The sequence below is a fragment of the Myotis davidii genome, unplaced genomic scaffold (genome assembly GCF_000327345.1).
Source record: "Myotis davidii unplaced genomic scaffold, ASM32734v1 scaffold291, whole genome shotgun sequence".
Classification (NCBI taxonomy): domain Eukaryota; kingdom Metazoa; phylum Chordata; class Mammalia; order Chiroptera; family Vespertilionidae; genus Myotis; species Myotis davidii.
In genome coordinates, this window is record NW_006283142.1 from 166328 (window position 1) to 188609 (window position 22282).

At 35.2% G+C, this 22282-nt stretch overlaps 1 protein-coding gene across 3 annotated transcripts in view; it reads left to right on the plus strand.

Moving 5' to 3' along the window:
* The window catches only part of POF1B (premature ovarian failure, 1B), a 72801-nt gene extending 51802 nt beyond the window's left edge, over positions 1 to 20999 (plus strand). For 2 of the 3 annotated variants that reach the window (XM_015562916.1, XM_015562919.1), the window contains 8 exons: positions 5105 to 5197; positions 6032 to 6145; positions 7213 to 7365; positions 7755 to 7874; positions 9170 to 9298; positions 10131 to 10213; positions 17431 to 17545; positions 20557 to 20999. In XM_015562916.1, the coding sequence (XP_015418402.1) occupies positions 5105 to 5197; positions 6032 to 6145; positions 7213 to 7365; positions 7755 to 7874; positions 9170 to 9298; positions 10131 to 10213; positions 17431 to 17545; positions 20557 to 20562 (813 nt within the window). In that variant the 3' untranslated portion in view covers positions 20563 to 20999. Of the gene's footprint in view, positions 1 to 5104; positions 5198 to 6031; positions 6146 to 7212; positions 7366 to 7754; positions 7875 to 9169; positions 9299 to 10130; positions 10214 to 17430; positions 17561 to 20556 lie in introns of those variants that run through there. The other variant, XM_006753460.2, reaches the window with a different exon arrangement.
* The last annotated feature ends 1283 nt before the right edge of the window (positions 21000 to 22282 follow it).

The window sequence follows — 22282 nt, forward strand, 5'->3', positions numbered from 1 at the left end:
GGAGGTGGGATGCTCATCTAAAGTGCATTTATAATTTATCTCTGAAAAAAAAAAAAACAACCCAAACTCCTATGAATTTTTGCATCTAAGATTATGAGAGACATTGGTCTGTAGTTTTCCTTTCCTGTATTATCTTTAGTTTTGTCGTCAGGATAATAATAAAACTAGCTTCATAAAATGAAATGCGGAGGGGTTCTTCCTTTTCTATTCCTGGAAGATAGTTATAGACTTGGTATCAAGTCTTCTTCTATTTATTTATTTTTTATTTATTGTTGAAAGTATTACAGATGTTCATTTGTTTGTTTTTCCATTGACCTCCTCCACCCCACACCCACCCCTCCCAGGCCTTAACCACTCTATTGTCTGTGTCCATTTATGCATATAAGTTCCCCAGTAAATCACTCCCCACCCACTAACTCCACCTTCCCTCTGAAATTCACCAGTCAGTTACATGCTTCTATGACTCTGGGTCTATTTTTGATCATCAGTTTATTTGGTTTATTAGATTTCATATATGAGTTGAGATCATATAACACTTATCTTTCTCTGACTGGCTTATATCACTTAGCATAATACTCTCCAGGTCCATTCATGCTGTTGCAAATGGTAAGAGTTCTTTCTTTTTTGTAGCTGCATAGTATTCCAAATGTACCACAGCTTTTTTTATCCACTCATCTGCTGATGGGCACTTAAGCTGTTTACAAATCATAGCTATTGTAAATTGCACTGCTATGAGCATAGGGGTGCACATATTCTTTCTTTTTTTATTCTTTATTGATTAAGTGTTACACATATCTTTTTCTCCCATTGACCTCTACCCAGCTATGCCCACCCCCAGCACATGCCCTCATCTCCCTACTGTCTGTGTCCATTGGTTAAGCTTATATAGATGCATACAAGTCCTTTGGTTGATCTTTTACCCCTCCCGCTCCCTTGCCTTCCTTCTGAGGTTTGAGGGTCTGTTTGATGCTTCTCTGTCTCTGGATTTATTTTTGTTCATCAGTGTATGTTGTTCATTATATTCCACAAATGAGTGAGGTCATGTGATATTTATCTTTCTCTAACTGGCTTATTTCCCTTAGCATAATACTCTCTATGTCCATCCATGCTGTTGTGAATGGTAAGAGTTCCTTCTTTTTACAGCAGTGTAGTATTCCATTGTGTAGATGTACCATAGTTTTCTAATCCATTCATCTGCTGATGGGCACTTAGGCTGTTTCCAAATCTTAGCTATTAGAAATTGTGCTGCTATGAACATAGGGGTGCATATGTCCTTTCTGATTGGTGTTTTGAGTTTCTTAGAATATAATACTCCTAGAATAGGGATCACTAGGTTAAATGGCAGTTCCATTTTTAACTTTTTAAGGAAACTCCATACTGTTTTCCACAGTGGCTGCACCAGTCTGCATTCCCACCAACAGTGCAGGAGGGTTCCTTTTTCTCCACATCCTCGCCAGCACTTGTCATTTGTTGATTTGTTGATGATAGCCATTCTGATAGGTTTGGGGTGATACCTCATTGTTGTTTTAATTTGCATCTCCCAGATACTTAGTGACTTTGAGCATTTTTTTCATATGTCTCTTGGATTTCTGTATGTCCACTTTGGAGAAGAGTCTATTTTAGATCCTTTGCCTATTTTTGATTGGATTGTTTGTCTTCCTTTTTTAAAGTTGTATGAGTTCCTTATATATTTTGGAAATTAGTTCCTTATATCAGATGCTAGTATGTCATTGGCAAATATGTTCTCCTATGCAGTGGCTCTCTTTTCACTTTGTTGATGGTTTCTTAGGATGTGCAGAAGCTTTTTATTTTTATGTAGTCCCATTTGTTTATTTTCTCCTTAGTTTCCATTGCCTTAGGAGCTATATTGGTAAAGCTAGTGCTACGACCTATGTCTGCTATTTTGCTGCCTATGGCTTCTTCTAAGATTTTTACTGTTTCATGACTTACATTTAAGTATTTTATCTATTTACTGTTTATTCTTCTGTATGATGTAAGTTGGTGGTCTGGTTTAAGTTTTTGCATTTACCTGTCCAATTTTCCCAACACCATTTATTGAAGAGACTGTCTTGACTCCATTGTATGCTCTTGCCTCCTTTGTCAAATATTAATTGAACATAATGATTTGGGTCAATTTCTGGGTTCTCTCTTTTTTCAAACATTTGGTAGAATCCTTCTATGAAAATATCTGGACCCAAATATTTGTTTGGCAGGAGTTTTTAAAACTCTAAATTCAATGCCTTAACAGTTATAGGTCTATTCAAATGATCTGTTTCATATTGGTTGAGTAGTATGATTGTCAAGAAAATAGTCCATTTCATCTAAATTGTCAAATTTATATTATTATAGTTGTTCACAGTATTATTATCCTCTTGATGTCTGCAGGGTCTGTATTACTATCCCTTTTTTCATTGCTGATACTAGTAATTTGTGTCTTTTCCCTTTTTTGTCAGTCTTGCTGGAGGTTTATCATGCTTATTGACTTTTTTCCGAAATAACTAAGTTTTAGTTTTATTGATCTCTTCTACTATTTTCCTATTTATGCTTCAATTGATTTTTGCTCTTGTCTGTATTATTAACTTCCTTTGCTTGCTTTTGCTTTATTTTGCTCTTTTGTGTCCAATATCTTGATATAGGAAGTTAAATTATTGATTTGAGACCTTTCCTATGTTCTTTATAAAAAATATCGGGGTGACATTGGTTAATAGAATCATATAGGTGTCAGGTGTATATTTCTATGACACAAGATCTATATATTGTACTGTGTGCCCATTACCCAAAGTCAAATCATCTTTCATCACCATATATTTGACCCTCTTTACCCCTCACCCATTTCCCTCTGGCAAGCATTTAGTGCTATAAATATCCTGTCATCATTGCTTTAGCTGTGTCCCACAAATTATGACATATAATTTTATTTTCTTTCAATATATTTTATTGGGGTGACATTGATTAATAAAATTATATAGCTTCCAAGATTTTAAGTTTAACTTTTGTTTTAAGAAATCTGACCGATTTATCTGGGCATGGATTTCTTTGGATTTATTGTATTTGGACTTTTCTCAGCTTCTTGAATATGTATGTTTTTGGCTTTTGCTAATTTTGGGAGGTTTTCAGTCATTATTTCTTCAAATATGTTTTCAGCTCCACCCTTTCTTCTTTCTTTCTAGGACTTTGATGACATGAATATTAGATATGTTTTATGCTCCCACAGGTCTCTGAGGCTTTATTCAAAGTTTTTAAATCTGTGTTCAGATTAAGTAACAATTCCTATTGTTCTACCTTTGAGTTTGCTGATTCTTTGCTCTGTATTTCCCTTTTAGTCCATCCACTGAGGTTTTTATTTTTTAGTTACTGAGCTCTTCAATTCTAAAATTTCCATTCATTTATTATTTATATCTTCTATTTCTTTTCTAATTTTTTATTTTATTGCTGAGACTTTCTAATTTTTATTTGTGTTAAGCTTGTCATTTCTTGTTGAAGCATTGTTATGATGTTTGTTTTCAAATTCTTTTTAGACAAGTCTAACATTTCTGTTATCTTGATGTTGACATCTATTAGATTTTTTTTCTTATCAACTTGAGATTTTCCTGATTCTTGGCATGAGGAGTGATTGTTTAAAATTGAAACTTGGACATTTTGGTATTATATCTTTGGATCTTTTTAAAATCTTCTGTAGTAGCAGGCTTCCTCTGATATTGAAACAACAGGGGAAGTGAGGGTACTGTCTGTTACTGCCAGTTGGGGCTGGAAGTCCAAGTGCCCACTTAGTCTTTGTTGACACTGATCAGGAAATTTGCTTCCTGTTCCTCCAGAACATGGGTAAGAATTGTGACCCTCTACTAGGCACCCACCTTTTTAGGACCTGGTATAAGTAGGAAAGAGTACCTCATCACTGTTCCCACTTGGCTTCCACTGACACTGCAAGTTGAGTGGTATCATTTCTTTACTCTCCACTAAGCATCCTCAGACATCACCCTAGAAAGGAGGTGGAGCAGTATCTCATTACTTCTGAATAAGGTGAGAGCCTAGGTTCCTTGCATAGTCTTAATTGATACCACAGTGCTTATGATCTCATCTTTGCCCAGTGGGGATGAAAGTTTCATCTTTCCACCCTACTTTTTCTCACACCAATCTGGTGGGCGGTGTTGCACCTTTTTAAGGCCTGGTGAGGGGGAAAATGTAGGTTTTCTTCCTGGCTTTTGATGGTTTGGGTAGGAGTAGAGTTGTAGGGTTTTTTCTATGGTATTTAGCTAGAGTAGAGTGATTATTATTTAAAAGTTCTTCACCTCGCTAGACTGCCCTTTTCATGGGCCGTTGGCTACAGAGAGCAGGCTGTCCTAGGGACTTTTGTTATTTGTACCCATTTGTGTTTCTGAGCTATTGATTTCCACAAAACCAATCTGTGATATATGAAGCAAAAAGAAAACCCAGGAACTCACTTCTGTGTCATTCTTCAGGTCCCAATGTTCCTAACCAGGCTTCTTTTTTTTCTTGTTTCAGGGTCTTTTTATACATAACAGCCAGGGCTAGTTACACTTAGCAGGAAAAACAGGGAAAAGTATTTCTATGTCATCTTTCCAGAAATGACAATTTCATTAAACATTTTTTTCCTTTGAAGAAAGTAATTTCTCCTTGTAAAAGGGCTTTTCTCCCACTTCTTTAAAATTCGAGATGTTTCTATACTTTAAGGTTAAACTTATCTAGTATTATTTTCTTCTCATCTTAAGACAAAATCCATGCATTTTGCAGCACACTTAAGAAGGTGTATTTTATTATTTGAAGGTTGACTTGCCTAATCTTTTCTAACCTTTAAATAAAGAATAAAAGTAAATTTGAGAATTTTCTGAAAAATTTCTGTCTTGTGAAGAGGGTGATACTTCATCATGGAAAAAATAATAGACCCTGTTCTAATTACATAGCTATGATTGCTTCAGGAGACTTGCTTGAATTATTTATACATGTTATTAACAATATTGCCATATCAAAAATAAAAATGTTAATAAGTTTGCTTATAAGAAAAGAAAACTAAGATCACTATGACTGATATTGCTTATTTTTAAATGCTAGTAAAAATAAATTATTAATTGTTTTCTTCCTCCAGATGAGGGGTATGTCGGATAAATCACTCCGGTTAGTGCTGTCCACATTCAGCAACATTCGGGAGGAGCTTGGACATCTTCAAAATGACTTGACAGTAACATTTATTTTGATTATTTTCCCCCAAAGTTTTTCTAGTTCCCACCTTCCTAACATAGAAGTCAAGGCACTCAGTCTACCTTTTAAAAATTTAGTAGAACACAACATTGTACTTACCCAAATGTAGTTATTTTCCTGAAACACTTAACTGAGCCTGAGAGGAAAAAAGAATTGCCCCACTAAAAAGGAAAAAAAGTTGGGAATGCACTTATTAATTAGTTTACCACTAAAGTAATTTACAGCTTAAAGCAAGGGTGTAGCTTGTAAAATTAGAATAATCTGACTCATTGAATGGGAATTTCCCCATTTTCTGTAATAATAAAGCATACTATGAATTTCTTTGAATACTTGAAAACTTTTTTTTTCAAGCATTTAGCCTTTTTTATTTTAATTTGTGTTCTTGGTGCCATCAGCTAGGTACATTCATAATGCTTTTCATACGATGAATAACTGCTTGAGGACTTTGGAGTGGAATTTTTTGTTTCTGGGTTCCAACAAAAACATTTAGATTCTACTTTGAAAATTCACCACCTGCTAGGATTAACAAGAATTCTTTTTAGATTAAGGCAAAACATTAAAATCATTCAGAAGTTTCTGTTTCATTGCACTTTGAATTACCCAATCCATCAAGTTGTCTCTTTCAATACGCAGGTTTTTAAAGTTTTAATACTGTTGTATGTATATTTTGCTTAACTTTTAAGAATTCTGCTTATTAAGCAACTACAAATGAAAAGTATTTATTTAAACATGCAATGTAAATAAGTCTTTGTATTATGTAACTTGGAAAAGGTTTTTTTTTAATTTTGAATCATAACATATAATTTTATTTTAGTCGCTGGAAAATGACAAGTTAAGACTTGAAAAAGACTTGGTTTTCAAAGAAACTCAAATAAAAGAATATGAAGATCTCTTGGCATCAGTGAGAGCAAATAACCGTCAGCAGCAGGTAATTTGACATTTTTGTTGATGATAAACTAGACTGAAGCCTTTTCCTATGCATACTTACTAACACATTGGCGCTCTGAGAGCAATCCAGCCAGTGGTTGGCAAACCCATTAGTCAACAGAGCCAAATATCAACAGTACAACAATTGAAATTTCTTTTGAGAGCCAAATTTTTTAAACTTAAACTATGTAGGTAGGTACATTGTTATTAACTTAATTAGGGTACTCCTAAGGCTTAGGAAGAGCCACACTCAAGGGGCCAAAGAGCCGCATGTGGCTTGCGAGCCACAGTTTGCCGACCACGGATCCAGACACAATTAAAATATGACGGAATGATTTGTTCCTATAAGAATTGAATAGATTTGGCTATTTCTAATGACTAAAAAGCCTCTCAGAAAAAGATAACCATATGTATTTTAGATATAAAGTTTATACAGTCCACATTTACCTATGCTGGTGGGTGACAAGAACTGCATAAATATTGAAAACCCAAGTTCACTCATTGATTTAATCTACAATGTGTCATAAAATCATTGGGTTTTTGTTTTTTTTTGTTTCGTTTTTGTAGATCTTAACACGTGTTCAATGAATAAATGAAAGAGTCAACTCTAGAAGTGTTTTCCAGATGTCTGAGCAGAGTTGATTCCTAGGAAATTGTAATGAGTCTCTAAGGCTAATCCCTTCCTAATCTTTACTCCCATGACAGTCCCAAATTTTCATACAGCTTCCATTTGTCACATAATTAATTAGGCATATGGTTATTTTTGGTGTCTTCTAGTAGGCAGGGTATAGAGCACTGTCAAAGAGTAGCAAGTGTGAGATTGCTAAATTGGTACAACGAAACTTCATCTAGTCTTGATTCCTTCTCACTCAAGACAGATAAGCCAGAATAAGGGCAAGAATCTAGTATTTTACATGGCTGATTTAACTGACAATTTAAGGACCAATATTTAAGAAAATGAGGCATGGAAAAATATTTGCTTTATTTAATAGAATTAATAAACTAAAAGAGCACTTTTTCCCCCAAAGTAGAAACCATTTGTCTTATTTACTTGTATCTTCTTTACAGCAAGGACTTCAAGACTCAACTTCGAAATGCCAAGCATTGGAAGAAAGCAATCTCTCTCTTCGACATACACTATCAGACATAGAATACAGATTAAAAGAGCTGGAATACTGTAAACATAATTTAGAACAAGAGAATAAAAATCTTAGAATTCAGGTATTAAAACTTTGTTCTAAATATATGTTATTACCTTAGTTATACTATTGTGATGTTAGCATTGGCAAACATATATATTATATATATTTGTAATTATATTGTGTATATTATATATATGTATATATATGTATATATGTGTATATATGTATACATATATAGATATAATCCTATTCATTTTGAGAAAATACATGGACTGCTTTCTGATGTTCTTGTGTGCAGTTAGGTCTTATCTCACTGCCATTTGGGCTGTATAATGTAATTCCTAAAAAATGCTCTCATTATTTCAGTTTTTTATTTAATCATGTGATTTTAATGTAATAAACCTTGTAATATAATATATATTTCCTTCATAACAATCCAATTACAGAAAGTTATCTTGTCTTGGGTAGGTTTCTGAGACATGCACAGGCCCTATGCTACAGGCTAAAATGGATGAGATTGGCAACCATTACAAGGAGATGCTAAAAAACTTAAGAATGGAGAAAGATAGAGAGATCTGTAACCTAAGGGTAAGTTGATGCTACACTACATAAATACACAAGTCAGCACAACATTTCTAATAAAATAATGATGGTTTCACATTGAAAGCTACAAGGAAAAATCAAGTGAAGGTAGAGTTTTAATAATATGCCATAGAATCTTTTGTTTAAATACATATCACTGTGTATAGAACATTGCTAAATTGTTCTCTAATTTAGCTTAATCTCCTCTAGGAAATAAAAATATATTAAATTTAAGCTTTTTGTTTTTAATTTTTATCTATTTTTTATTCGATAGCAGGAAGACAGGACACTGTGTGAGCTTGCCTACAGCATGCTTATGCAGGCAAGAGCAACATTTGAGATTAACTAGCAAAGCCACAGTTGGATTCATAAAAATCCTCACTTCACTTTGAGGAATGATACATAGCAAGACCCTTGTTAAGCACAAGCATAAAAGTAGTGTTGAATTATGTATGTGTAATTGGCATAAAAGTATTATGATATTTGTGAGAATAAGTATACATTACCTTATCTTGTAATTTTAGGTCACATTGACTAACTCTTAATTTAGTGATTCCTAAATGTAGCTAAATATACTTAAATATTTTAATAGAAAAACTGACCACAGGTCTTTTTCTCCAAATATCACTGTACAATCCTGACCAAAAATAAAAAATGAAACAAAATATAATTTGTTCACAAGTCTAGTGATTTTTCTAGCAAATTTCTTCCACTAGTTTCTTTTTCATCTCCGCATTACTAATAACACTTCAACCTAATAACCATCTATGCAGACATTATATACTAAAGAGGAAAATGGGCAGGATTTGGAGTCTGTAGATCTGTATTAGAGTTAGTTGCAGCTATGTTTCTTATTAGCTGTATAACTATGTCATTTAACCTCTCTGGATCTCATCTCTCTGTTTTGTAAATAAGTATTATAACAATACTTATTTCACAGGGCTGCTGTGAGAATTGAGATAAGTCATGCAGGAGGAATATTTTGTGAATTGCAGATCATGATATAATATTCATTATTATTATTGAGTTTTCCTTAATTATAATTTGAAGGAATCTAAAGCTTTATTTTAATAATTGTAGCCTAAGAATGCTACCTACATAATGCCTAGCCCTAAATAGCAAAGGCACTTTTATAAAGATGAGAAATTTCTAATTTGCATTTCAATTCATATTTTATATTCATAAAGTTTTTCATATCATAGCTAGCTATCTGGCTTTATGTCACTTAACCTCTCTAGAATTCAGTTACCTATTTTGCAAATGAGAATTATAATCATTGTTATTTCTTTTTAAATTATTAGACTCAATTAAATCAGTATCAAAAAGATGTTTCAAAAAGAGAAGGAAGTTGCAGTGATTTCCAATTCAAGATTCATGAACTGACAAGCTTGCTGGAAGAGAAGGATTCCCTTATAAAGCGTCAGTCAGAGGTAAGAAAGGAAGGGATAAGGTACCAAGGAACAATGCAACTCAGTCCTGTAGGATAAATATTTCCCATGCATTAGAGGAGAACACATTTCTAAGACTCACTTTATTCATGAAGTAGAATGTGAGTGCAAAGAGGTAGAAAATTCATACTTCAGGAGAAATAATTCAAATGAAAGCTAGAATTGAAGCACAAATAAGTGGCACTGTGCGTTTTAATGTTTTTAAGACTTTGATTTTATTATCTCATTAGCAATAAAACTTCCATAAGACTGTGAGCTCCTTACTAGATTATTAGTTGCTTCAGCAAAGGACTGTATTATATTTTTCTCTGTATCTGTAGCATATAGCCAGGATCTGTTATAAAATCAGTATCAAAGGAAGGAACTACCAAAAATGGTGGGTAATGTTGTATTGCTGTTATTGAACAAATGGTACTTGTAGTAACGTTCAGTGATTCACTATCATTAGAAAACAATACCTGCTTCCATATTGAAGTTTCAGTGCTTTCTCTTATGGCTATACTAGTCAAGCATTTTAGGAAAAAACTTTCACATCATCTTGAGACCTATGTCCATTCAATCTCATGTTATCCCTCAAATATAGAAATCCTCTACCAGTTAGTGGATTGCTACATAGATATATAATGTACCTTATTGGGTACCATAAAGCAAGAATCTGTAGTATTCAACAAATGGGATTAAAACATTTGACCTAAAGGTTAACAAGGAAGAAAAACAAGTAATTATTCTTAGTAACCTTGTTAAATGATTGAACATACTTCTTACCTCATGTTTCTACTGTTTTCAAATGATTATACTACCTTTTATTTGTAAGGAACTCTCGAAGTTGAGACAAGAAATATATTCATCTCATAACCAACTCTCCAGTGGTGGAAGGACAACAATTACTACTAAAAAGTAATGTATTTTAATATGACTTTGGTTATTTATAATCCAAGTTATAGCATTATAATTTATATATAAATTATATATGCATATCCCTATCTCTATATATCATCTATCTATCTATCTATCTATCTATCTATCTATCTATCTATCTATCACTTTCCTAATCTATCTATCTCTGTATCCCTAGACAGAGTTTGATGTCTTCTGCAGGACAGTAATTCTACTAAAGAGTAAATATTCACAAAAAGACATCACTATTATGGTCAATAAAATTCTGTAGAACACCTTTCCTGTATTTACAACATATTAAGTCCAATGGAAGTGAAAAGAAAATAATTGATTGTTTAACAAACTATATGAGTCAGAACTCTTTCAGTTGCACATGCCAGAAAACCAACTTAAACTGGAAGTTAGCTAATTCATTTAATTGGTATTGCTTGGTGTTTACATGGATTCTTGTGTTGAAAATACATTTTCAAAATCTTTCTCTGTCTTGGCTATGCTCTTTCCTGTGTAGATGTGCTTCTTAGGCAGTGTCTTCCCTCATAGTAGCAATATGACCATAGCATACATCCCAACAATTTAGCATAACAAAATAGAAACTGATCCTTTATGAATAAACTAGGGGCCCAGTGCATGAAATCGTGCACCTTGAAAGGAACTGTGGGCCACAAGGCTGCAGCAGGCACAGGGGTGGGTCTTGGCCTCTCCTGCCACGACCCCTGGTTCCCTCTCTGCTGGCAGCCCCACTCCCACAACTGCCACTCCCATGTGCTGATGGTACTGGCCCCGTTCACACCCGCTGACGACACAGAGTGTTTGGGGCCAGCACCAGCAGCAGGTGTGAGCAGCGGCTGCTGTCCCGATTGCCCCTCAGGAGCAGGGGGAGGTGGAGAAGCCCTCAGGGCTGATCGGGGCCAGCAACCACCACTTGCACCTGCTGACAGTGCCGAGTGGTCGGGGCCAGTGAGGGGCACTGGCAACGGGTGCAAGCAGGGCTGGCACTGGCAGCAGGTGCAAGTGCCAGGCAGGACCATGGCGCATGGGAGCAAAGAATTTTCAGTAACCACCAGAGGCTTGCCCCGATGACAGTGACCAGCACCCTGTCTTGGTCTGAAGCCCCAGCTCACCTGCTCCACCATCCCACTGCAGCCTACACCCACCATGTTCCGCACTCTGCCGCTTGCTGCTGAAGCCCGCCATGTTCCACGTACGCCCCCTGGTGGTCAGCATACATCATAGCGACCAATTATTCGGTTGTTCGGCCGTTTAGTCTATTTGCATATTGGGGTTTTATATATATAAACTAGGGGCCTACTGCACGAATTCGTGCACCTTGCAAGAAACTGGGGGCACGAGGCTGCAGTGGGCACAGGGGCAGGTCTCGACCATCCTCTATGCCCCACCTGGCCTTGCCCCCCCCTCTCATCCCCTGTCTGTCTGCAGCCCCGCTCCCACCGTCACCTTTCCCACACACTGACGGTGCCGGCCCCGCTCACACCCGCTGACAGTGTGGAGAGATTGGGGCTGGCGCCAGCAGTGGGTGCAAGTGGGGCCGGTGCCGTCAGTGAGTGTGAGTGGCTGCTGCTACCCCAATCACCCCTCAGGTGGAGGGGGAGGTGGAGAAGCCCTCAGGGGCGATCAGGGCCAGCAGCTGCCGCTCGCACCCACTGACGGCGCCGAGCGATAGGGACCAGTGGTGGGCGCCAGCAACAGGTGCAAGTGGTGGCTCCAGTGCTAACAGTGGGGGTGAGCGGAGCCAGTGCCGGCAGCAGGTGCGAGTACCAGGAAGGGCCGCAGCACGCGGGGAGCAAAGAATTTTCAGTAACAACCAGATGCCCCGATGACAGCAACCAGCGCCCCGCCTTGGCCTGGTACCCTTGCTCACTTGCTCCACCATCCCGCCATGGCCGACACCCGCCATTTTCTGCACACACTCCCTGGTGGTCAGCACGTGTCATAGTGACCAGTTGTTCGGTTGTTCAGTTGTTCCAGTTGTTCCACTGTTCAATCTATTTGCATATTAGCCTTTTATTATATAGGATAGTTTCAGCAAAAGTCTATTTTGGATATTTCATATAAATGGAATGATACAAAATGTGGTATTTTGTGACTGTATTCTTTCACTTTGCATAATTTTTCTAGATTCAACCATATTTTAGCATGTGTCAGTACTTCATTGCTTTTTGTTACTAAATAATATCCCATCTAATGAATATACAACATTTTATTATCCACTTATCAATTTATGGACATTAGGGCTGTTTAAAATTGGGGGCCATTACAGATTTGTGTGGACATATACAGTATACTACAAAATGTATAAATCTAAGTCTAGTTAGCATCTTTCACCACACAGTTATAAATTTTTTTCTTGAGATAAGACATTTTTAAAATATGTTTTTATTGATTTTTAGAGAGAGAGGAAGGGAAAGGGATAGAGAGATAGAAACATCGATGAAAGAGAAGCATCAACAATCTGCTGCCTCCTGCATGCCCCTACTGGGGATCAAGCCTGCAACCTGGGCATGTGCTCTGACCAGGAATCAAACCACTGACCTCTGGTTCCTGGGTTGACTTGCAACCATTGAGCCACACGGCTGGGCAAGATAAGAAATTTTAAGATCTACTTTTTTAGCAACTTTCAAATATATAATACTTTTATTAACTATAGTCGCCATGCTGTACATCATATCCCCAGGACTTACTTATTTTATAACTGGAAGTTTATACCATCTTCACCCATTTCAGAGTCTACCCCTCAGCCCCCTCCTCTGGCTACCACCAATCTGTTCTCTGTTTCTGTGAGTTCATTTATTTGTGTGTTTTTTAAATTCCACGTATAAGTGAGATCATATGGTATTTGTCTTTCTCTGACCTATTTCACCATGCATAATGTCCTCAAGATCCATCCATTCTGTCATAAATTGTAAGATTTCCTTCATATTTATGGCTGTATAATACTTCACTGTTCATTTGTGTGTGTATATATTAATTGCTGTGTCATATGGTAGATCTATTTTTAATTTTTTGAGGCACTGCGATACTGTTTTTCACATTGGCTATACCAGTTTACATTCCCACAAATAGTGCACAAGAGTTCCCTTTTCTCCACATCCTACCAACACTTGCTATTTCTTTTAGATAATAGCCATTATAACAAATGTGAGGCGATAACTTCTCTTTCTTATTTTTGAAAATTGTGTATTTCTTTCTTTGATAATTGGTTTGGTTGGAGCTATATCAATTTTGTTGATGTTCTTAAAGAACCAGGTTTTAATTGTTTTTCCTCTTCTGCTTTACCATTTTAAATTTCATTGATATTTTATCTTTATTTTCTTTCTTATGTATATTTTCCACTTAATCTTCTCTTTTCTAGTTTCTAACCTGGAAACATAGGACATTGGTTAGACCATTGCTAATATAAGCTTTTAATGCTACAAGTTTCTACTTAACCAGTGCTTTAGCTGTATCCCCCAATTTTAAGTTGTAGTTTCATTTGCATTCAGTTCAAAATATTTTTAAATTTCCCTTTTGCTTTGTTTTTGGGTTATTCAGAACTGTATTCTTTAGTTTCCAAATCTATGGGACTTTTCTAGATATATTTATGTTATTGATTCCTAATTTATTTTCATTATGGACAGAGAACATATCTTGTATTCATTATAATCATTTTAAATTTATTGAAACTTGTTTTGTGGCTCAGAATAGACTCTTGGTAAATGTTCCATGTTCTTGAAAAGAATGTATAATCTATTGATGATACATGGAGCATTTTATAAATTTTACTTATCTCAATTCTATTGTTCATAGCTTCTATATCTTTTTAAAATTCTTTATTGTTTAAAGTATTACATATGTCTCCTTTTTCCCCCATTGACCTCTCCCCAGCCACTCCCACCTCCCAGCACATTCCCTCATTCCCCCTAGGGTCTGTGTCCATTGGTTATGCTTATATGTATGCACACAAGTCCTTTGGTTGATCTCTTAGCACCCCCCTCCTTTGTTTCCTCCTCCCCCCCCCCCCCCCGCCTGCCCTCTTCTCCCCTCTGAGGTTTGACAGTCTATTTGATGCTTCTCTGTCTCTGGGTCTATTTTTGTTCATCAGTTTATGTTGTTCATTATATCTTAACTGACTTTCCGTTTCCTTCTAATATCAATTATCTTAGAAGGCATGACAAAATGTCCGATTCATAATGTGAATTTGTTTATTTCTCCATTAATTTCCATCAGGTTTTTTTTTTGCATGTATTTTGACATTCTAGTAGGTGGTGCACAAACATTTAGGATTGTTATGTCCTATTGAATAAAAATTAAGGACTGTAGTATCTTGTGGATGATTCGACACCTGTATCATTATTAAGTGAATTTCTATGCTTCCTGGTTTGAGGGCTACTTCATTTGATATTATAACTACTCTAGCTTCCTTTTGATTACAGATTGCATAATAAATGTTTCTATTCTTTTTAGTTTATTCTATTAATTTGTTTATATTTAAAGTTTTTTTAAATAAATAACTAGAGGCCCAGTGAGTGCATGGATTCATGCACCAGTGAGGTCCCTCAGCATAGTCTGTGGGGATCGGGCCAAACCTGGCAGTCCAACACTGCCTGCCAGTCCCTCTCATCCTGGTCCAGTCAGTCCTGATCAGAAGAGGTTAGCGCAGCCATAGCAGTGCTCGTCAGCGAGCCAGTCAGCTTTGAGCCTTGTGTCTGGCACCTGTAGGTTAGTGTTTTTATCCTAAGTTGCAATATTTGCCTTTTGATTGGAGTATAGACCATTTATACTTAATGTGATTATTATGTTTGAGTTTAAATTTACCATCTGGCAATTTGTTTTCTATTTGTCCTATATTGCCTTTGTTCTACTTTTCCTCTTTTCTTTTTTCCTTTCAGATTAATTAATTTTTTTTTATTATTGCATTTTATCTATTTTATTAGCCTATTAGGTATACTTCTTTTTTATAATTGTAAAGGATTAAAGTATTTTTTATCTCATCACAGTCTACCTTCAAATAAAATTATTATACCTCATCACATGTAGCATACAAACTTTATAATACTATACTTCCATTTCCCTTCATGATCTTTTTGGGTTGTTTTTTTTTTTTTAATCCTCACCCGAGGATATTTTTCCATTGATTTTTAGAGAGAGGGAAAGACAGAGAGAAATATCGATGTGAGAAAAACACATTGATTGGTTGCCTCCTGCGTGAGCCCTGACCAGGGTCAGGGTGGGCAGGAACCTGCAACTGAGGTACGTGCCCTTGACCTGAATTGAACCTGGGACCCCTCAGTCCACAGGCCTACACTCTATCCACTGAGCCAAACTGGCTAGGGCCTTTTTGGTATTTTTGACACATATATTTACCTTTACCTATATTATAAATTTCCAATACAATTTTCCTTTTAATTGCCAATTATTTCTAAAGAAATATTAAAAGAAAAATATCCAATCTTGTTTTAAATTTACCCACATTTTTTTTCTGTTACTATTCATTCTTTTGCTTAGCTCCAAATTTCTATCTGATATCATCTTCCCTCTGCCTGAAGGACTTCCTTAAACATTTCTTGTCATGCTGGTGAAGACTTCTCTTGTTTGTTTTTTTTAATATCTGAAAACCATCTTTATTATTCCTTCATTATTTAGTTATTTTTACTATGCATAGAATAGTAAGTCAATAATTATTTTTTCTATCAATACTTTAAAGATGTCATTCCACTGTCTTCTGACTTTCACTGTTTGATAAGAAGTTAGCTATTTATCTTATGATTATTTTCTTCTTAATGTTCTTTTTTTCTCTGGCTGCAAGAAACTCAATCACTGGTTTTCAACAATTTGATAATAATGCGCTTCTCTGTTTTTTTCTTCATCAGTCTTTTCCTTGATGTCCATTGAGCTTCTTGGATCTGTGTGTTTGTAGTATTCAAAAACTTTGGAAACAATTTGTTCATTATTTCTTCAGTTACTTTTGTCTACTGCCAATCCTGTGGGTCTTCAATTGCACACATTGAGCGAACCTGATATTTTCCATAGCTAACTCATATTCTATATTCTTCAGTGTTTTTACTCTCATGTTTCATTTTGGATTAATTTTTCTTGATGTCTTCAACTTAACAGTATTTTCTTCTGCAGTGCCTAAAATGGTGTTAATCCCATACAGTGTAACTTTCATGTAAATAAGTTCAATGTAAATCTTTATATCCTTCATTGTTCTCCTCATATTGCTCATGCCTCCCTCTGTTTTGTTTTGTTTTTTTTAGTATAAATTTTATATTCCCTTGCCAACTTGTTTCTTTTATCTACAATTTCTTGGTCTGTTTCTACTAATTTATTTTTCTGTTCATTATTAGTCATATATCCCTGCTTCATTGCATGCTTACTAATTTTTCATTGAATGCCATATATTGTGATTTTTCATACTGGATTTCTGAATATTTTTATATCACTAAGCATTCTGTGGTTTTATTCTGAGATAAAGTTAAGTTACTTGGAAATAGTTTAATACTTTCAAGTCTTGCCTTTAAACTCTATTAGAACAAACTATATAGTCTAGGACTAATGACATCCCACTACTAAGGCAATAATCTCCTGTAGTCTCTGCTTGTTTTTCCCCATACTAGTTTTTTCCATTCTGGTTAGTGGAACAAACTATTCCCATTACTATGTGAGCTCTAGGAATTTCCATACTACTCCTTTCCAGTGGCTCTTTTCCAAGTCTTCACATGCCTACAATGATCCGTACTCACGAAAAGATTTGTGGTCAACCCTCTACAGGTCTCCTGACCTCTCTCCATCTATGTATCTCTCTCCTGTTTATTATTCTGCTCCACAAATTCTGGCTGCTTTGGCATGTTTTACTTGAAATTTTGTTACCTCAACTTGGTGAAACTGCTAGAATCTATTTGGCTTCCCTTTTCCTATGCTGTGATCAAGGAAATCTCCAGGCACTTTTAGGGCTTATGTCATTTGCTTCCCTTCATTTTTATCACTCTCTCATCTGCCTGTGGTCCATTATTTCCAGAAATAGAAGTACCTCCCCTTACTCTTTTTAAAAATAATAGTGGTAAGTCTTTGTACATTAACAGGGGATTTTTAAAAAGAAAATGTTCAAAGTCTTGCAGAGAAAAATTATTTTAATAAGGGGAATCAAACTAGGAGTGACTACATAGGAATGAAAGTTATTTTCATGTGCATCTTGTAAACTAACTTTTTTTTCTGTGTAGGTACAGGACACAATATCCAATCCTAGGACTCCTGTATGATGACTATGAATATATACCACCAGGTAGTGACACACAGACAATTGTGATTGAGAAAACAGAAGACAAATGGACCTGTGTAAGTTCACTTTAGTGTATCTAGTCCTATTAGTACTAAAATGCATGTATATTCTTTATATATAACAGCCTTTAAAAATTCTGGTAAAATATCAGAATAAACTAAAATGTTACAGAATTTTTTTTCCTCTTAAGACTTTTCCACATTTCCCTTACTGATATATAGTAAGAGATAATAAACTTTGAAATGATTCATACATGGAGCATTATAATTAATTATCTAAACTGTAATAAATTAGATATGATTTTACCCCAAATAGGAACACAATTAACATTGGGTTTTATTTCCTTGCACACCTTAGGAGTTATTGAAATGATTCTATTAAAATTTTCCAAAAACCTTATTGTTTCTGAAGCAGGTAGGAAATATTATAGATGATTATGAAGGGGAATGGAAGATGGAGAAGCATGTTTTAATAATACTTGCAATCATATATGTCCTGTAGATTCTAAATTTTTAATATTTGAAAGAGAAAAGGTCTGCCTGTCTTTCTAACTAGATTATAAGATTATCCACCTTTAAATCCCATAGTTATAGTTAAATTGATGAAGAGTACTTTAAATGTCATGTATTCTAATATCTACCTTCTACAACATTCTCCAGGATGACAAGATGATACAGACCTTAGCCTCTTTCTATATATAGTAGTCCAATAAATTAGTAAGGGGGACAATTACTAAAACCCTCTTTTTCTGCAGGACTGAAAGCTATTCTCCTAAAACTTTTCTACTTATTAACCTATTAACCTTTAAAGTAATGAACATCAAACAAAGGATATATTTTTTCTAGCATAGTGGTTCTCTACCTGCAGCAATTTTTCCCTTTAGGGGACATTTAGCACTGTTTGGAGACATTTTTGTTATTGTTGTTAATCCTCATCAGAGGATATTTTTTCCATTGCTTTTCAGGGAGAGTGGAAGGGAGGGAGGGAGGGCTGTGAGAGCCCAGACCAGGGGCAGGAGCAAACCCGTAACCCAGGTACATGCTCTTGGCCGGGAATCAAACACTAGTACATGGACCAACGTTCTAACCACTTAGCAACACTGGCCAGGGCTGGAGACATTTTTTGCTTTCACAACTGGGGATTGAGTACTATTGGTATCTGGTGGGTAAAGACCAGGGGTGCTACAATGTACAGGAAAGTCCCCCACCACAAAGAATTATCTAGCCTGAAGTGTTAATAGTGCCGAGTTTGAAACACCCTACTAACACAACAGAATGACCTTGAGGTTCTTTTTCTCTCTAATTACATACTCCTATAGTACTGCCAAGTGGTTGTAACAATAATCCATTGATAGTAATGGGAATGTATGATATTCCTCAAATACAATGAACAGAAAAAAGCTGAGATTCCTAGCTTGGAAACTACAGTATCTGACTTTAACACTGTGAAAATGACAGCCTTTGCTTTATTAAAAATTGCTTAGGTACTAAAAGCAGATAACACTAACCTATGGTTATTAAACTCAGGCAGTGGTTATCCTTGAGGATGGGTACTTATTGGAAGTGAGCATAAGGAAGACTACTAGGGTATTAATAGCATGCTGTTTTTTTTATCTGTGTGATGGCTGCATGTGCTCAGTTTGGGAAAATTCATTTAGTTGTACACTTATATGTGCATTTTTCTACATGTTTATGATACTTCAATAAAAGGCTTAAAATGCTTAAATATGCCACAAAATACAATAGATAAATATATAAATATCAATTGCAGAACCTTTTGAAGAAAATTTAAAATCACAGATTTATAGTTAATAAAATACTATATTTGTATAGTTAATAAATAACTGCAGGTGTAGAGTTAATAAAATTAAGCATCTATTAAATAACTCCTTTTAAAAATTACCTTTTGGTCGAACAAACTCAACTATTTAATTTTAAAAAAAATTTCAAAATTGTTTAGCTTTGAAGCCCTTTTCTAACTACAATCAAGCCATTAATCTTGTATAAGTGGTTGTCTATCATCTATAAAAGCAATCAACATTTAGTAACCCAAAAATAAAAATAATTTGAGCTTTGACATAGGTGTTTCTTAGGTTATTAATTAGTTGAGAGTTACTAATTACTACTTGTTAACTAATAAAGGGTACCTGATAGCCCAAGAACCACATGAGCAGCAAGGAAAGTCAGTATAGGATTTAAAATTTGTCACTGAGAGGTTATTTGATGTTGAAATTTAAGACTGAAAAGCAATTGCTGCTACTAACTATATGTACCCCAGGGGTTACATCAATGTGAAGATCTGTCAAATAGTATTCATTACGATGGTCCCCATTAAAAATGTGTAGCAATAAATACCAAACCTGATATCTTAAAGGACTAGATACTGAGAGTTCAAAATCTATACTTATTAACAGTTAGAGACATTTGGATATATTTAACCTCTAAATATGAAACCAAGGAAGAACTCTACTGAATCCTCCCTCCCTAATGCTTAAAATAATTTGAAATATATACCTAGACTAAAGTTAGACAAACCACTGTATCATTAAATCTATACTAATAAAAGGGTAATATGCTAATTAGACTGGGTCAACCGGACATCTTCCTGTCGTGCTTCCAGACAAAACCACAGTGGCGGGGGCCAAGGCAGCGGCAGTTAGGGGTGATCAGGCCGGCAGGGGAGAGCAGTTGGGGGCAATAAGGCAGGCAGGCAGAGTGGTTAGGGGCAATCAGGCAGGCAGACAGGTGAGCGATTAGGAGCCAGCGGTCCCAGATTGCAAGAGGGATGTCCGACTGTGGGATCGGGTCTAAACTGGCAGTTGGACATACCCCAAGGGGTCCTGAATTGGAAAGGGTCCAGACCAGGCTGAGGAACCCCCCCCCCCATATAAGATTTGTGCACTGGGCCTCTAGTATACATATAAAAGAGCACCACAAAATCATAGTGCATTTCATTTGGTTTTATATCTATCAATTTAAATCACTTTTCAAAACTGTGTTCATACCATAACAATGTCTAAAATCAATTATCAGCCAGTTGTAAACTAACTTTTTTTTTTCCTTTCTAGCCATGAATGACTCTCAAATTCAGAAGAAGTTTTTTTGGGGTCTGCATCAGTACTTTAATTTTTCCATAACAAAAGGCCAATCAAAATTTTGAACCATGGCACTACCCAGTGAATCAAATGGAATGAATTAGTCCTGAAGATGAGTTTCTCCAACCATTTACGAGGCCTGAATCTACATTCTTGTATTAATATAGCAATATATCACTTATTTAAACTTCCATAGCAGTCAATATAGGACATAATTCACTACTTTTCAATAGAATGCTTCCTAGATACTGAATTAATTTGTTGGGGCAGAGATTTTACAAGTTATTCCACTAGAAGATCTTCTCTGATATTAGATATGCAATTCAGCTACAAGGATTGATACTGTTTATTACCAAAAAAATAGGCAAAAAAACTATTGGATTTTTTTTTAAAGTTTAGTGCATGGTCTATACCAGTGATGGTGAACCTATGACACGTGTGTCAGAGGTGACACACAAACTCATTTTTTTGGTTGATTTTTCTTTGTTAAATGGCATTTAAATATATAAAATAAATATCAAAAATATAAGTCTTTGTTTTACTATGGTTGCAAATGTCTAAAAATATCTATATATGACATGGCACCAGAGTGAAGTTAGGGTTTTTCAAAATGCTGACACACTGAGCTCAAAAGGTTCGCCATCACTGGTCTATACAGTATATATTTGTTTTTCTCACATTGAACCTATGACTAAAAGAGCTGCTTCATTACATGCTATTTATACCTCTTAGAGACATAACTAAACCAAGGGTGATGGTTAGCTTCATTAAGTAGGGAAGTGGGATATTTTTTAAATAAATAAATCCACTAATTTGCACATTGTAATATTATGGTTCTAAGTACATATCAATGGCTTGGCAAATCTGTTCTTTCAAAGCATATCATCCCCCAAATGAGCTCACCCACTTCCTTGAAAACATAACAATATATTGTAGTAGTGGGTAGAAAGAAAGTAGACATTTTTATAGTAGAATATATAATGTGACATTGAAATATTGCATAAAGGCTTAAGAAGTAAAAAAGAAACAACAAATTATTGATATCTGCATCTAACTTGGGAGAAAGAGCTTTTATAGTAGAGTATTTACTGAACTTTGAAGTTAGTTGATTAATTAGGTTCTAATGACCTTACAAAGTGAATGAAAGTATTTTCTAAGTATATTAGTAGATAGGAATGAAATTTCTTAATTTCAAGCCCTCTGCTTAAAGTTAAGAATTAGCAAAAATTAAAATGTTTGCATTTGACAAAATATAGATTAAGGAAACAAATATATATGGGTTACATTTAAATAAGGTTTTGCACTGAAATATCTCTGCAAATATCTGTATAGAGCCTATCATGTTTTATAATTATACTTTAATAATTATTCATTATACTATGTTAAGATAGGAACAGATGAGGCACTACACTAAATCAAGCCATAATAAGAAAAATGCTTTTAAATGCTCATAACTTTCAAATAGGTTTTGATACAAAACTAAAGCCTTATTTTGTTATCTTAATACTTTGACTAAAAGGTCAAGCTCTATAATATGGATTGATACAATTCCAATTTTATCAATATTTTGTGATAGAAAGTGTTAATATTTTTCATGAGCTATATAGTCCTTACATTTTTTCCCTTGGTGTGGGAATAACAGGGCAGTTTCCCTTCTGCTAACTACTCATATATGTACCTGTAAGAAAATTATGCCATA